Source organism: Lasiodiplodia theobromae, assembly GCF_012971845.1.
Source record: "Lasiodiplodia theobromae strain AM2As chromosome Unknown scaffold_22, whole genome shotgun sequence".
Lineage (NCBI taxonomy): Eukaryota > Fungi > Ascomycota > Dothideomycetes > Botryosphaeriales > Botryosphaeriaceae > Lasiodiplodia > Lasiodiplodia theobromae.
The window spans coordinates 702,538-717,486 of NW_023336428.1; the positions used below are offsets into that span (position 1 = coordinate 702,538).

The window sequence follows — 14,949 nt, forward strand, 5'->3', positions numbered from 1 at the left end:
TCTCATGGATAGACTTAAAGTGACGGACACAGTGTCTTTGAGCATTGGACATCCCGCTGGGAGATTTTGAAGAAAACTGTTCGTGGTCTCTTCTTCGGATCGTATTTGTAGGGAGAGTTACGCACGGTACGGCGAAGTCTGCAGAGCAGTATCGATGAATGGCGAGATTCATCATGTATAGATAATGATGAGTTGATAAAGTTCGATAGGAGATCTCATCATCAGGGTCAGATGAAGCAAATGAATGGATGCGGTAATGTAATGGCCCCTTGTACACATGGATTTGAAAATATATGCGGGAAAGGGCAGTACACGTCTTCATGGTAACGTTCAGTCTGTAAAAGATACAGACATTATTGTCACAAATATGCAATCGGGACGCCTTTGAGGGCACTTAAATAGCCCATCCACCAGAGAACTCGACCTAGATTCACATGCAAACGAAGTCACGCGCTCCCCCACAAGCAAGCACGATCAAGTCCAGCAAGAAAGCGATATTCATTACGCTTTAACTCAAAGGCTAATATACAACCAAAAACCACATCACTAACGTAACGAAACGTAATCAGCATCGTCATGATACATACGTGCCGAAGCGTGTGTCCGAGCGGTCGTCAGGGCCGGGAAATAAGATCCAGCAAAGCCAAAAAAAATAATAAGGGGGGAGATTTGGGCCAAAGGCAAAAGAAGAAGAATCGAAGAAGAAAAAAGAAGCGAGTGTCGGGCGAAGTTTTCCAGGCGGGAAACTTCTTCGAAACGAAACAAAACAACAAAAAGGGATTTTTTGCTTTCTTCCTTCCACACTCGCTCAAGCAACGAAAGACCGTGCCGACGAAACCGCCACGCGCGGCGGGACGATGCCCACGCCGACGGCGGTCGCCCGGATGGAGCTGACGACCGACGACACCGCCGGCGCCAACGGCGTCGCCGAGCTGGCGCGCAGCAAAGAGCTGGGCACGCCGCCCGCCGACGATGCCACTGATCCCACGGCAGACGACACGGCCGGAACAGCGCTCGCCGCAACCGAAGCACCGCTCGCCGCGCCGGCGGCCCCGCTGCTGAGGACGGCGGGCAGGACGGCCGCGCTGACAGCAGGGCCATTCGAAGATCCAACAGAAGGGAGACCCGCAGCGCTGACGGCGGGTACGCTCGCGGCCACAGACGCGCTGACACCAGGCACACTCGCACCCACACTCGCTCCACCCACACCCACCGACGCCGAGACGTCCGCCGCAGCGGCAACCGACGCAGCCACACCGGCAGACGCCTCAGCCGTAGCATTGACGATGGGCAGCACGACCGCGACATCAGCCGCCGACGTGACGCCTGGGAGACCCGCGGCCGCAGTGAGCGAAGCGCCAGCGCCGAGCGCGGCGGTCGCAGAGACGCCTGCGCCCAGGCCGACGCCAGCGTCGACGTCAGGCAGCGCCGCGCTGAGGGACGCGAGGGCGGCGGAGGCGGACGGGAGAGCGGCGGAGGGGAGGTCGGGGAGGGCGTCGCTGATCGAAGCGATGGCGGCGGAGATGGAGGGGAGGACGGCGGACGGGAGGGCGGGGAGCTCGGTGTCGATGTCCTCGACGACGTCAGGGAGGGCGGCGCTGAGGGAGGCGAGGATGGCGGAGGCGGTGGGGAGCGCGGCCGAGGGGAGGTCGGGCAGGACGTCGCTGATAGACTCGATGGCGGCGGAGATGGAGGGGAGGAGGTCGTCGACCGCGGCGGTGGGGAGGTCGGTGGGGAGGGCGGGGAGTGTAAAGTCAGTGAGGTCGCTGACGACGTCGTCGGTGTCAGGGAGGGCGGCGCTGAGCGAGGCCAGGACCGCGGAGACGGTGGGGAGGGCCGCGGACGGCAGGTCCGGGAGCGCGTCGCTGATGGAGGCGATGGCGGCGGAGATGGAGGGGAGAGCGATGCTGGGGAGGGCAGTGATGTCGTCGACGACGTCAGGGAGGAGGGCCTCGAGGGACTCAATCGCGGCTGAAGCCGAGGGGAGCTCAGCAGAGGGCAGGTCAGGGAGAGCGGCGCTGAGCGACTCGAGGGCGACCGAGACGGAGGCGACCAAAGACGGCGCCGCGATGTTGGTCGGGAGAGCGTCGACGTCCGGGATCAGGGCCTCGAGGGACTCGATGGCGGCGGAGACCGAAGGCAGCTCGGCGGACGGCAGGTCGTCGATGATGGCGCTGAGGGACGCGATGGCTGCGGAGGCCGAGGCGACTACGCTGGTGGGGAGGGAGCCGAGGTCGGTGTCGAGCGGCAGGATATCGGTCTCCAGGGCCGGGATGTCGAGGCTGGCGGACGGCAAGGCGGGGACGGGGATGGAGCTGAGGACGCTTGCGGCGAGGTCGGTCACGTCGGCCGAGGGGAGCTCGGTGGGGAGGGCGTCCTGGATGGCGGAGACGACGGCCGAAACCTCATCGGAAGGGAGGCCGGAGCTGAGGGCTGCCACGAGGCTGGGAAGCGCGAGGGTGAGGTAAGGGAGATCGGTGGGGGCACTGGGGGGCCAGAAGTGCTCAATTATGGAGAAAACAGAAGGGAGATTAGCGGTGGGAAGAATGGTCTCGAGGACGTCTTCAATGTTGGTGATAACATCAGTGGGAATGTCAGTGGGGAGAGTCGTGAGGTCGTCTTCGATGTCGGAAACGGCAGCGGATGCAGATGCGGCAAGGGAAGGAACATCAGTGGTGAGGATGTCCTCAACATCCGAGACAACGTCTGACACATCAGCCGTGACGATGTCGTCAAGGTTGGAGACAGCAGCGGGCAGCGTCTCGACCGTGGGGAGGAAGGTGAGGTCAATGACGGGCGGGTTCGGCAGCATCGGGGTCGGGGCCCTGGTGAAAGCATTGCTCAGCTTGGCCGAGAGAACACTAGGAGTCGGCACAGGAAGGTTGGTCGAGAGGCGAGGAAGCCACCAGTACGTCTCGGTGGGCAGGCCAGACGGTAGACCGACGCCGATAGGGCCGCTGCGAGAGAGGGGAGTTGGCTTGCCAATCGATGGCGACGACACTAGGAGCAACGAGCCCGAGATGGGCAAATCCTCATCAAGCAGCGATTCCGCAAGCGACGTCACATCCGAGCCGAGCGACGAGAGCACAGACGACAGACGAAGCGACGACAATGCAGCCGACGGGAATGGATGCGATGGCCGGAGCAGAGTGGCGGGCAGCGGCTTCAGTGATGGAGACTCGGCGCACGCACCGAAGCCAGCCTGGCAGCCAAAGCCGCAGTAAGCCGTGCCGTTTCCGCAGAAGCCATAAGGAGAGCAGCAGCGACCCCAAAGCGGGTCACCCTGGGGGCACTCCCTGAGCGGGATCTCGGGCCAGAGCGCACCACAGAGCGCGTTGGTGCGCAGCGGCTGCGTGGCTGAGAGAGTGACCGATGCCGCGACAGACACAACGAGAGACGCTTCCTCGGAAACATCAGCGGTAAGTGTGACCCCGTTTGAAATGACCGTCGCCTCGGGAAACTCCAAATCGTCCGTCGCCGTGATTGGTGCCGTAAGGTCGAGATCGATAAGCTCAGATATGGTAGCGACCAGATCCGATAGAGAGGCCGGCACCGAGCCGTTCAGGGAGTCGAGCAGGGACGACAAGACCGACGGGGCGGCTGTCGGGATCCCAAGCTCAGCCGAGACGTCGGCAGAAACTCCGGCGGACACTGCAACTGATCCGGAAGCCGAGCCTCTGAGCTTGGTGGCATAGCAGCGGCCAGTGGGGGCTGCCGGAGCCGTTCCACTGGGGATAGAGGCCAGGAGAGTGCAAGGCTTAGGCGAAGTGGGATCCCAGAGGGAGATTTCGCAAGTATCGCCAAAGTAGTCGCAAAGGTTCATGCAGTCATCGAAGTCCTTGACGTCCGTTGGAACATGAGTCGTGATGTAGGGAGCGACTGCGTTGGAATCCACGTCCTCGCAGAGGATGGTGAAAGTCGAGTTGCCAATTGCGCGTGAATCAGAGGCAACGCCAGTGGGAACCGGTGGAAACCCGGGGAACCGCTGGCCATTGCTTGCTCGGACGAAGAGCAAAATGCCCACAGGAAACGAGAGACCGGCACGATGCATCATTGTTGCTTCAGATAGTGAAAGAAAGACAGAAGGCTGAGCGGATGGTCTCTAAGATGCAGACGAGAGAAGAGGTTTAAATAAAGTAGGCAGTGTGACAGGAATGAACTCCGGTTATCCAACAATGGACAGGCTGCAAAGGGCCCTTAAGCTGAGAATGGAATTCAACGGTTCGAACAATAGTGTTATACCATGTATTGCGGGGTTGCGTCCGGAAGAGTAGACAAGGGAGGGGGAGGAACTTGTTCACCTGGAATTTCATTAAAAAGAATTACCTAGTTTGCAACAAGGTACAGAAATCGAGGGATATTCAGGCACACGAGCTCTAGCGTGACCCGGCATGCTGGCTACGTTTTTGGCCTTTCCGTGGAGAAATTGCGGGCGAACTCCTTGCGCAGGGCAGGAAGTACGCCTTTAGGATGTTCCGAAGCGTCGTCTGACCTCAGAGCTTGAGAAATGGAGCTTCCGCGCCCTCCTGGCCAAATTAACGTCGCATTCTGTGGTCAGCGATCTTCGATCTTAAGAATCAGCAAAGGTGAAAAGAGAAATGTAGTTGGCGTCGGGCCGGCCGGCATGGGGGAAGTTCGGCGAAGGAGGCTTTTCACCAGGAGAAGGCCCGTGAGCATAAATATTTGCACCCACCACCCACGCCCGGTTCTACCCCAAATTTCTCTCCGTCTTTCACCATGGAACACTTTTTAAAAGGCCTGCAAGCCGGGGGCAGACTCCAAGAGCCGGGAGGATGGCCGAGTGGTTATGGCGCTAGTTTCAGGTCTTCTGAAAAGAGTCCCGAAGATAGGGTTTACTAGTTGGGAAACCTTCGTGGGTTCGAGTCCCACTCCTCTCATTATCGTCTCTTTTTGCCATTGGCATGGTCAGTTGTGGTGGTGGGCTGTTTTCTTTTTGTGTATAGGTCTGGGTGGGCGTCGTGGCGGAACCTACCGGGCTCGGCAACCTCAACACCAGGACGCAGTGTGGACGGAGGTTATGACGGTCCGAAGCAAGTCTTCGTGCATAAAAGTTGGCTAACACTATGTGGGGAGGGCGTTCTGTCTGTATCATACAGAATAGAACCTCCACAGAGCATTCGGCCGGGCGTTCTTTTACCGCAGCGTAGTCCGCGAGAACATCAACATGCAGTTACACGAAACAGAGGCTTACATGAAACCCAGCACGATCTGTTGCCGTTCATATGCATGCGTATCCATGGAGCTCATGGGAAGTGATACTTCCGACGCAGACGGCAATCAGCGGTGTCAGTGCGGATTTACGCGTAGCCACCGAAACAGCAATGCTTGAGTGTCTGTCTATCAGCGGCTAGCAACATGAAGCGATTGAGGCGAAATATTCCGTGGTGATATGGAACACGGCTTGCTGATAGGTGGAGTTCAGCCACGCGTTTGAGGGAACCGATAAGCGGCGGATGCGGAAGGATGCAGATCGTAGCGGGGAGGCGGGGTCGGCGTGCGTTTGCTTGCGATTGGTGTCTCGTGGATTGGGTTATCAGATGAGTATTGTGTCGGCCGCTTGGTGATACGGTTTCTAATCGTGACCCAGATCATCTCAGCCGGAGTTGATCTTGTGTTCGTTAAAATTCCGTCTACAAAGTAGAAGGTAAGGTTTACATGTCCCAAGTGGAAGGTTCCCGCTTTCTGGCCAAGTCGTGGTCTCCACCATAACACTCACAAGTGGTGATCTTCGGGGTACTCCGAGTTCGGCTCGCCAAAGCCAGCACCATGCATTCATGCTCTTCGCGAGATTTGTACATTGCCAGCAAGTTTAACCGGTAGTACAGGATGACTGAGAAAATCCTTAGAAAGCGGATCAAGCCTGAAGTGATGGTAAGCACCACTCCCTCATTACAACAGGCTCTGTCATACTTTGCATATACGGTCTTATGGACAGCAACATTCCAGTCGGTTGACTTAGGCTGCATACCTCAAATATCTCGAGCTCGCGGAGTATTTTTGAGTGAATAAAGTCAATTGAAGTCATTCTCCGCAGCAGCACCGACACTTGGCGTGGCAATCAAAGCTGCAGCCAAGATGGTGATGATGCACCCCAGTCTCATGCATGCAGGTGATGCAGAGGGGTTTTCGAGGACTCATATGTTTCTCCACGAAATGACCGAGGTCTTTTTCGTTGTGTAACTCGGAGCCGTAGTCGGCGGGTTGCCGTTCGGCATCTGCGGCATCTCCACCCTCGAAAGTCAAAGCGGCATCGTCGGCATCACCGGCCCCAATTCGCTGGCAGTAGGCTTTAGCGCTCGACAATCTGCACTTTACAGGTGTATGACATCTAATATGGAGCCTAAACGGCCGGTCTGGCTCCACTGTTTGGACGATAACGGGCCGCGTCAGAGCTCCCCGCAGCATACTGCATACTCCTCACCAAGCCGCTGGCTTGCCGCATCATACCACCAGGCCTCCAGAGTGCTACCAAATGCATGCATCCACCCTGTATGGCATGATAGTATGCCTGAGTTTCGGGACCCTTCGGACCAGCAGCTACGCGGGGCTTTATCAAGCCCTACATTGCACGTTGCCATCTAATGTCTATATAAAGTCGGGCTCAGAGCACTCTGCTCTCGTCTTCACCACGCCAACAGATCTCCTTAGATCAAAGACAAGCTGCCACCATCCCAGCCCTGACTGAACAGTCTATTCCCACCACCAAAATGCCCATCACCAAGTACAAGGCCGCCGCGGTATGCTTCCCGACTAGGTGCATTCCATCATCTCAATGCTAACCAAAGTCCAGGTCACCTCCGAGCCCGCTTGGTTCGACCTTGAGGGTGGTGTCCAGAAGACCATCAACTTCATCAACGAGGCTGGCCAGGCCGGCTGCAAGCTGGTGGCCTTCCCCGAAGTCTGTAAGTAGCAACAACAAACGTCCTACACATCTTCCTGCGCCTTACTAAGTATCTCCCAGGGATCCCCGGCTACCCCTACTGGATGTGGAAAGTCACCTACCAGCAATCCCTCCCGATGCTCAAAAAGTACCGCGAGAACTCCCTCCGCGTCGACTCGGAAGAAATGCGGCGCATCCGCCGCGCCGCCCGCGACAACCAGATCCACGTCTCGATGGGCTTCTCGGAGATCGACCACGCGACGCTCTACCTGGCGCAAGTCCTCATCGCGCCGGACGGCAGCATCCTCAACCACCGGCGCAAGATCAAGCCCACCCACGTCGAGAAGCTCGTCTACGGCGACGGCGCGGGCGACACGTTCGAATCCGTCGTCGACACCGAGCTGGGCCGCCTCGGCCAGCTCAACTGCTGGGAGAACATGAACCCGTTCCTGAAGTCGCTCAACGTGGCCGCCGGCGAGCAGATCCACGTCGCGGGCTGGCCCGTCTACCCGGGCAAGGAGACGCTGCGCTACCCGGACCCGGCGACGAACGTGGCCGACCCGGCGTCGGACCTGGTCACGCCCGCATACGCCATCGAGACGGGGACGTGGACGCTCGCGCCGTTCCAGCGCCTCAGCAAGGAAGGGCTGAAGATCAACACGCCTGAGGGCGTCGAGCCCGAGACGGACCCCAGCACGTATAATGGACACGCGCGCATCTACAAGCCCGACGGCACGTGTGTCGCGCGCCCGGACAAGGACTTTGACGGGTTGCTGTTCGTCGATGTCGATCTGAACGAGAGCCACCTCACCAAGGCCCTTGCGGATTTCGGCGGCCACTACATGCGCCCGGACCTCATTCGCCTGCTGGTCGATACCCGCCGCAAGGAGCTCATCACCCGCGCTGATCCGGATGGCGGTGTTGCGACGTACTCGACGCGCGAGAGGCTCGGCCTGCACTTGCCGCTCGACCCGCCCAAGGATGAGAAGAAGGGTCAGGTGGGCGTTGCGGGGCTGAAGAGGGAGGAGAAGGATGCGAGGAAGGCGGAGTTGTGAGTGTGATGGGGAATCAAAAAACTTGGGGGGACTTTTCCTTGTAAGATAAATAGGTGTGATCTACGCTCTTTGATAGTTCTTCTTTAAATATTTCCTTGGGCCCAACCTTAGCCGCTATTCTTGACTACGAAAGTGAATGTTGAACATGGAAGTGCATTGAGTCTACAGACCGTTTGACTCCTATGTCAACCGCTGTGTAGGCCACGGTGGATATGGATCTTCCATGCTAACTAGTCAAACTCAAAGCAGTGTCAGGTCATCACTTATCAGCACAAGCATCATGAGTGAGAGAGAAATGTGTGAATATTCGTCAGAAAGTCCAGATCTTCATGAAGATCGTCAAAATCATCCAGACTCGTGAGACTACCTATCGTCCCTTCGCAAGCTCATGCCGTAGGTCAGCCATGCTCGCAATCAAAAAGTAGCCCTCCATGCCATGTCTTCCACCATCAAAACCTGAAAAGCAAAACCAAGTTATCCCAGTCGTCATCTCCACCATCATGCTTTTCCCCATCCATCCCTCCCATCAAAACCCCGAAAAAGCAAAAAGAGAACCCGAGTTATCCTGAATCGTCCTCTCATCCCGTCCGTCCCCATCAGCGCAGCCCAACAAGGCACCCCACCACGACCGCAAACCCCGCCACGACGACCTGCACGCTGGCGAAGACCGGCTCCACCAGCGCCGCGCTGACCCTGACGAGCGGGTGCATCCAGACCTGCTGTCCGTCATCCGGGCCCAGGTATCCACCATCGGCGTTATAAAGCGTACGTGATACGGGAGTGAAGAGCCTGTAGCTGAGGCGTCCGCCGTAACCGAAGTGGCCGAGCGTGGAGAGGCGCGCGCCGTCGTTGGCGTCGTCCCACAGCTTGCGCTCGGCCTCGGACAGGCCAGCGAACCAGAAGAGCGTGAGGAGGGTGAAGAGGAAGGCGAGGAGGGGCCAGAGGTAGACGTGGAGGCGGGGGCAGGCGGATCCAGTGGCGGCGAAGGCCGCCGTGGGAGAAGTAGGAGAGGTGGGCGAAGACTCGTCGTCGCTGGTGGGAGAGTTGGGAGGCGGCGCGGTGGTGGTCGGCGACGACTCCTCGCTGGGCGGGGAAATGCGGATGGACGGGATGTCGGCGATGAGCTCCTTGGGATGGATGTCGACGGCCAAGCGCATGGGGCTGACGACGAGGTCGTTCCGCGACGCCATCTCGTTCAGCTCGTCCTCGGTCTTCTTCGCGTCGGGCCTGCGGTCCTCCAGGTACGACACGTCGATCCCTTGCTGGCGGATGATGAACTCGAGGGCGGCCAAGTACTGCAGCATGAACCTGATGCGCTCGGCGGAGTCCCTCCATATGCCCATGATCTTGCTCTGCGCCTCGTGGAAGTCGGTGAGGCGGCGCGCGTCGGCGGCCTCGAGGTCTTGGACACGCCGCAAGTCTGCGTCCTGGAGATCCTGGATCCGCCGCGCGTCGAGCTCCTCGAGGTAGTCGTTCATGCTGACCTTGATCGCCTGAACCTCGTCGGCTTTCTCCTGCTGCAGGTCTGCGATGGCGGCGTCCAGCTTCGTCTTCTCCTCCTGGACTGCACGGGCGAGGTTGTTGCGCGCGGCGCGCTCCTGCGGGAACATCTGGACGGCCTGCAGCGCATCGGAGGGGCCGGCAGCGTTAGAGTCGGGCTGGCCGTACACGGGCGAGGCGGGGCGGAAGGCTTCTTCGTAGGGGTTGTGGTCGTCGAAGGCGAGCGGGCGCTCCTGCATCAGCAGGGACTTGAGAGGGCCGTAGGGGGATGCGGCGGCGCCGGCTGGCTGGTCCTGCAGCTCGGTCGAGTCGTCCTCGGCGAATTCTGATCCGGTGAAGCCCAGCTCATCGTCATCGGTGAAGTTCGCTTCCGTGGTGGTAGTGAGGCCCTGCTCGTTCTCGTCGGCTGCGGTCTCGTCCTTGGTGGCCTCTTCTTCGGGGTATTCCTCCTCAGCGGGCTCGTCTTCCTGGACCTGGGGTTCGTTCTCCTGGACTTCGGGCTCGTCTTGCTCGGCAATAGGCTCTTCTTGCTCAATCTGAGCGTCTTCATGTTCAACGGTGTGGTCAATGTGAGAGGAGGTGTCGTGATCATCATCGTGAGTGAGACCGGTAGCATGAGTGCCGTCATCGGTATCGTCGGGGCGGTTGTCATCGTCGTAGGTGACACCGGTAGCATTGGAGCCGTCATCGGAGTCGTAAGAAGCGGAGGGAGCGGGGGAGGCGGCGGCGGAGGTGGGTGAGTGAGGGCGAGAGGAAAAGGGAGAGGCGGCGGAGGTGGGTGAATGAGGGCGAGAAGAGGAGGGAGGTGAGCCAGGCTCGCTGCTGAATTCGTCGCCGAGCTCGTCGGCCAGCGTGCGCGTTGCGGAGTCGCCAAAGGCGACCGGACCGCCGAAGTCTGTGCTGAAGTCCGTGGCCCAGGACTTCTTGCGCTCCTCCTCTTCCTCGGCCGCCGGCGGCGGCGGCTCCTGCGGGCTGACGCCCAGCTGAGCGCGAAGCTCCTTGACCTCTCGGGTCCTCTCTTCGAGCTTGGCGTTGGCGGCGAGAAGGTTGCCGGCGTGCTTGGAGCAGCGCGAGTTCATGTACTCGAGCTTCTTCAAGTACTCGGCCTGCAGGCCGTCCAGAGTTTCGTGGAGACCTTTGATCTCCCTGGTGTACTGGTCCGTATCCAGGGCCAGCGCGCCGACAGCTTCCCGCCGCTCGGCCTCCGTCTTGGCGAGCTGCGCAACCAGCTCCTCCCTCTCCCCCTCCGCCCAGTCCCGGCTCGTCTGGGCGGACACCAATTTGTCCTCAAGGACCTTGTTGTCCTTGTTCTGCTGCTGGATCTTCTTCTCCAGCTCCTCGTTCTTCTCCAGCAGCTCCTGGAGCTGCTCCTCCAGCTCGCTGATATATTGCTCCGAAGAGCCGCGCGACGACATGGTGGGTGGTGGTGATGATGATGATGTTGACAAGAAAAAAGGGGTCTGGGATGGTCTTGTCAAAGATGGAATAAAGAAATGTGGATGTAGAAGAAAGGAAAAAGGAGTCGGGGCTGCGAGCGGCGATGAGGTTTTAAGCGCAAGGACCACCCAAGTGACAATGGGTATTGGCCGCTATTGTGCCCATTCAGCCAAGCCCTTCACTCCAAGATAATAGCAAGGCCCGGCACATGCCCTCACCTCCGCCCGCCAGGCAGCAGCCAGTTTACCATCCGCCGCTTGTTGCCCTGTCGGCGCAACCCCTCCAGTTGCGGATGTTTACTTACTTACCCAATTGGGTAGTGCCCAATGCGGACGTCCCAGCATCTCTTGTCTGAAGTTTTCCATATCATTACCATCCAATCAGTCTACTAGAGAGCTGATTGACGAGAGACTGCCTCGCTGCTTTAGTATATAAAGCCTCAATTGAAGCCAATGAAAACAATAGAAGGTAAAAAAAAAAAAAGGTAGGTTGTAAATGAAACATTGTTGGGTAGCTGAAGCTAACGTCCGGACGTAGATGTGAGACTTAAGTTGAGACAAATACGTCCGGACGTTAGCTTCAACTACCCAGCAATGTTCAAATTTTCCACGGCGGCCATTCATACGCCAATATTTACTACTCCAAATGAATGGTGTCCAATGGAGATATCTCAGCATTTACCGTCCGAGGTTCTCCAGCTTGCAAAATCGAACATTGTCGGGTCGTTGAAGCCATCGTCCGGACGAATTTATCTCAATATAAGTCTCACGGCTATCCGGATATTAGCTCCAACTACCCAACAATGTCCAATTTCCCCAGCAAAGTCTGGGGAAAGCAAACATCTTTGTCAGCTGCCATACAAACGCCAGGACACGAAGCCGAGGCAGCAAGCGAGACAAGCAAACAAACCACGACTTACCAAACGGACACGCCCACTCCCACCTCTCATCATATCCACTCCACCTCCAAACCGCCCCCTCGCACTCCAGCAAACCCGTCCACACCCGCGCCGCAGCCGTCGACACAACCCATCCACCCCCGCACTCCCATCCATCCATCCGCCGCCGCCGCCGTCCTCGACGAGAGCCCTACAACAGCCCGACACCCATACCATCTCGAGAAACCCCCAGCTAGCTAGCATCAAGACCCGACCGACGTCCAGCGAAGCTCCGCGTGCGCGCCGCGCCACGCCGCCCAAATTCGCTTGCTCGCCCGGCCAAGGCGGGGACGGACAGAACCGATATGCGAGTGACGGAAGTGCGCCATCATGCATGCATGCCATGCAGGTCGCCGCGGCGGCGGGCCGCCGCCGTTCGTTCGTTTGCCCCACACGCGCGCTGCAAGAGAGGGGCGGGCGCCCGGACACCAGGGCGCCGCGTGCACGACCAGCAGCAGCAGCCAAGGGTGGTTCACAGACACCAGGAGGTGCTTCTGCGCGAAAACCGCAAAAAATTCTTCCTCTACTTCCTCCCACTTCGCCATGGCGTTGTAGCCTTCAACTATCAGATTTTGAAGAAAGTCTGGAGACACGGATCGAGCCCATAGTGTCTCGCCTTTTGAAGGCGGCGGCCTGTTGATTGCGCTGTAGAACTTTTCTATGGATGCGGGTATAATCTTGCGGCTTGTTCTTCTCGGTCTTGAAGTGCTTGTAAGGGTCTTGAGTAGTTCGGCGGTAGGCCGCCGGCCGCCCTCCTGCGACGATCGCATCTGTGAAAACAGCGGATTTGCCCCATCCTTGTTTATTTCGGTCGCCGGGAAGAGTGGAAAAAAGCGGAGTTGAAACGGAGAGCGGAGGATACTAATCGCGCAGGCGGTTGCCGATCGAAAGCGTCCCTCAATGTCCCCTGAAAAAGGCATTGTTTCCTCATGCATGCATTGCACGCATTAGATTTGCCAAGAGGGGAAGGAGAGGACGGAATGCGCGGAACGGAAACGTAGGTCTCGGCCAGGGAAAAAAGGAACAAAGCGCATTGTAAGTAGACGCAGGACCGCGCGTTGCAACGGGGATGCCGTGGTCGGCCTTGCTGCACGCAATTATATTAACCTTTTTGTCTCTCCTGCCTTTGACAAGCATCCTGGTGCATTGGTTCCTAGTGCGCCCCCGCATCCGGGGCCTGATGACGAAGAGTAGGATTCTGATCAGCGCACTATCTGTCTGAACCGCCGCCCCATCGAAGATCTCTGGTTCATCATCGACGTCGAACAGGTACCGATGTCCTAAATACATTCGGTAACGAGCAGCAGGGGGGAAAAACGATCTAGGTAGAAGCGAAGGGTAGTGACAATCGAAAAAAACATATTCATTTGCTGATATCAAAGGAAAAGCATGGCAAACTCCGCCGTTTCATCCCAAACGCCATTCACATTATTGAGACCGTCATCTTGACCCAGTTGAACCGCAATCCCGTTTCATGAATCGATTTTTTTCCCGCAGAAATTCATCCTTGTACGAATGAATCAGCTTACAGCTGGCGGTCCTCGATGCCCTCGTCCTCAGCAACGACCTCCTTTTCGGTGTAGACCGGGGGAGCCTCGGCGGGAATGCCCTCCTTGGTCAAAGCATCCTCCTCATCAGCGGCGACAGCGGTGTAGCCTCTGCCACGCCTCTGCTGGAGCTTGACGTACGTGTAAGCGATGATGCAGCCCAGCATCCAGCCCAGAGCGTAGGTAAAGGCGCCAATGGAGATGCCGATGGCGATGGGGATCATGATGCGGCCGATGGTGGCGAAGAAACGGGCCAGAGGGCTGCTGCGGTGGTGGCGCATGATGCCGTGAGGGCCGTGGTGGGGGCGGTGGTGGTGGTGAGGGCGCTCCTCCTGGTCGGCCTCGGGCCTGGCGGCGGCGGCAGCGCCGTTGGGACGGCCCTTCATGCAGCCGCCCTTGACCTTGTCCAAACCACCCTTCATGCTCTGGATGCGGTCGGAAATCATTGCACGCCACTTGCACAGCACGGGCCAGCCCTGGCACTCCTTGTCATCCTGCTGCGGCCTGCTTCCGTGGATGGGAGCCGCGACGGTGATGGGCATGATGGAGATTTCGCCCTCGGGGTGCTTGAGCAGCTTGACCGAGAGAGCCGGGACGCCGATGTGGTGGGCCTCCAGGGACGAAAGCTGCAGGGTCATGGGGACGAGTTCATCGCCATCCGAGCCGGTAACGGAAGGATCGATCTCCAGGGCATAGGCTGAAATGCGGAGCGGCCTGTCGGTGTACTTTCCAATGTTGGCGCGGATGTCAGTCAGCGGGATGTCGGCCCGAACCTGGTAGACAGGAATCGGCTGAGGAATAGTGTCGAACGCAGGCGGGTAGAGAGGAACGCCATTCAGTTCGACCTTGTGGCTGTCGACGACGGAGAAGTTCAGCAGCTGTGGCGATTATATTAGCATGCATGTTTCGCTGCGGGCGACCGGCGAATGACGTACCAGCGAGTTCTCAATCCCCTGCACCCACACCAGGTCCTCGTCGGATGAGCCGGCAAACGGGCAGCCGGGGCAGTCGAGAGTCAGCAGCTGCGACGATGTGTCGACGAGGTTGAACTCGCGGTTGGGGAGGATGCCGTCGACGGTCGAGGGAATCAGGAAGGCTGCGGAAGGCGCGGAGAGAGCAAGGGTGGCGCAGAGGCCAAAAGCGTAGGACTTCATGGCGAGGTCCGAGACAGAAAAAGGTCACGACAGCAGGAGAACGACAGCACAGATCGGGGGCGAGCACAAAGGAAAGCGAGCGGGTAGAGAGGTGTTTTGAAGTGTGGAGTGAGGGCTCAGACAAAGAAGGGCTGCGCTGCTTCCTTATGCGCCAGCGGGTAGTGCCTGACGCAGGCTTAGCTCCAGTCACGTGCGGGAGATACGCGTCATGGATGATCGTCGGTCGGTCCTAGCCACTATCCCCGCCGCAAGTCTTGATGGCCAGACGTACCCCCAAATCCCCTAATGGCGTTTCACGACGCGTTTCATCGCCGCATGTTCATTCGTGCTGCTCGCTGGCGGCACGTTCGTGCTCATCTCAATCGCACCGCTCCCTTTCGCTGCGCTCCACTCTGGTTCGCCCGCCCCGCCAGGCCGC

At 58.6% G+C, this 14,949-nt stretch overlaps 4 protein-coding genes across 4 annotated transcripts; 1 reads left to right on the plus strand and 3 right to left on the minus strand.

The window, feature by feature from the left end:
* Positions 1-808: 808 nt before the first annotated feature.
* On the minus strand, positions 809-4,054 carry LTHEOB_7490 (Chitin-binding type 1 protein; the record flags this gene model as incomplete). The annotated part of the gene is made up of 1 exon (XM_035516862.1): positions 809-4,054. The coding sequence occupies one exon, from the start codon at positions 4,052-4,054 to the stop codon at positions 809-811; it is 3,246 nt and encodes a 1,081-aa protein (XP_035371461.1).
* A 2,674-nt stretch (positions 4,055-6,728) lies between these two features.
* Positions 6,729-7,956, plus strand: LTHEOB_7491 (Cyanide hydratase; the record flags this gene model as incomplete). The annotated part of the gene is made up of 3 exons (XM_035516863.1): positions 6,729-6,758; positions 6,812-6,923; positions 6,983-7,956. 3 exons carry the CDS (start codon positions 6,729-6,731, stop codon positions 7,954-7,956), a joined length of 1,116 nt encoding a protein of 371 aa, XP_035371462.1.
* A 596-nt stretch (positions 7,957-8,552) lies between these two features.
* LTHEOB_7492 (DNA repair protein) lies at positions 8,553-10,871 on the minus strand (the record flags this gene model as incomplete). The annotated part of the gene is made up of 1 exon (XM_035516864.1): positions 8,553-10,871. The coding sequence occupies one exon, from the start codon at positions 10,869-10,871 to the stop codon at positions 8,553-8,555; it is 2,319 nt and encodes a 772-aa protein (XP_035371463.1).
* Positions 10,872-13,355: 2,484 nt separating this feature from the next.
* On the minus strand, positions 13,356-14,531 carry LTHEOB_7493 (uncharacterized protein; the record flags this gene model as incomplete). The annotated part of the gene is made up of 2 exons (XM_035516865.1): positions 13,356-14,255; positions 14,313-14,531. The coding sequence occupies 2 exons, from the start codon at positions 14,529-14,531 to the stop codon at positions 13,356-13,358; spliced, it is 1,119 nt and encodes a 372-aa protein (XP_035371464.1).
* Positions 14,532-14,949: the final 418 nt, after the last annotated feature.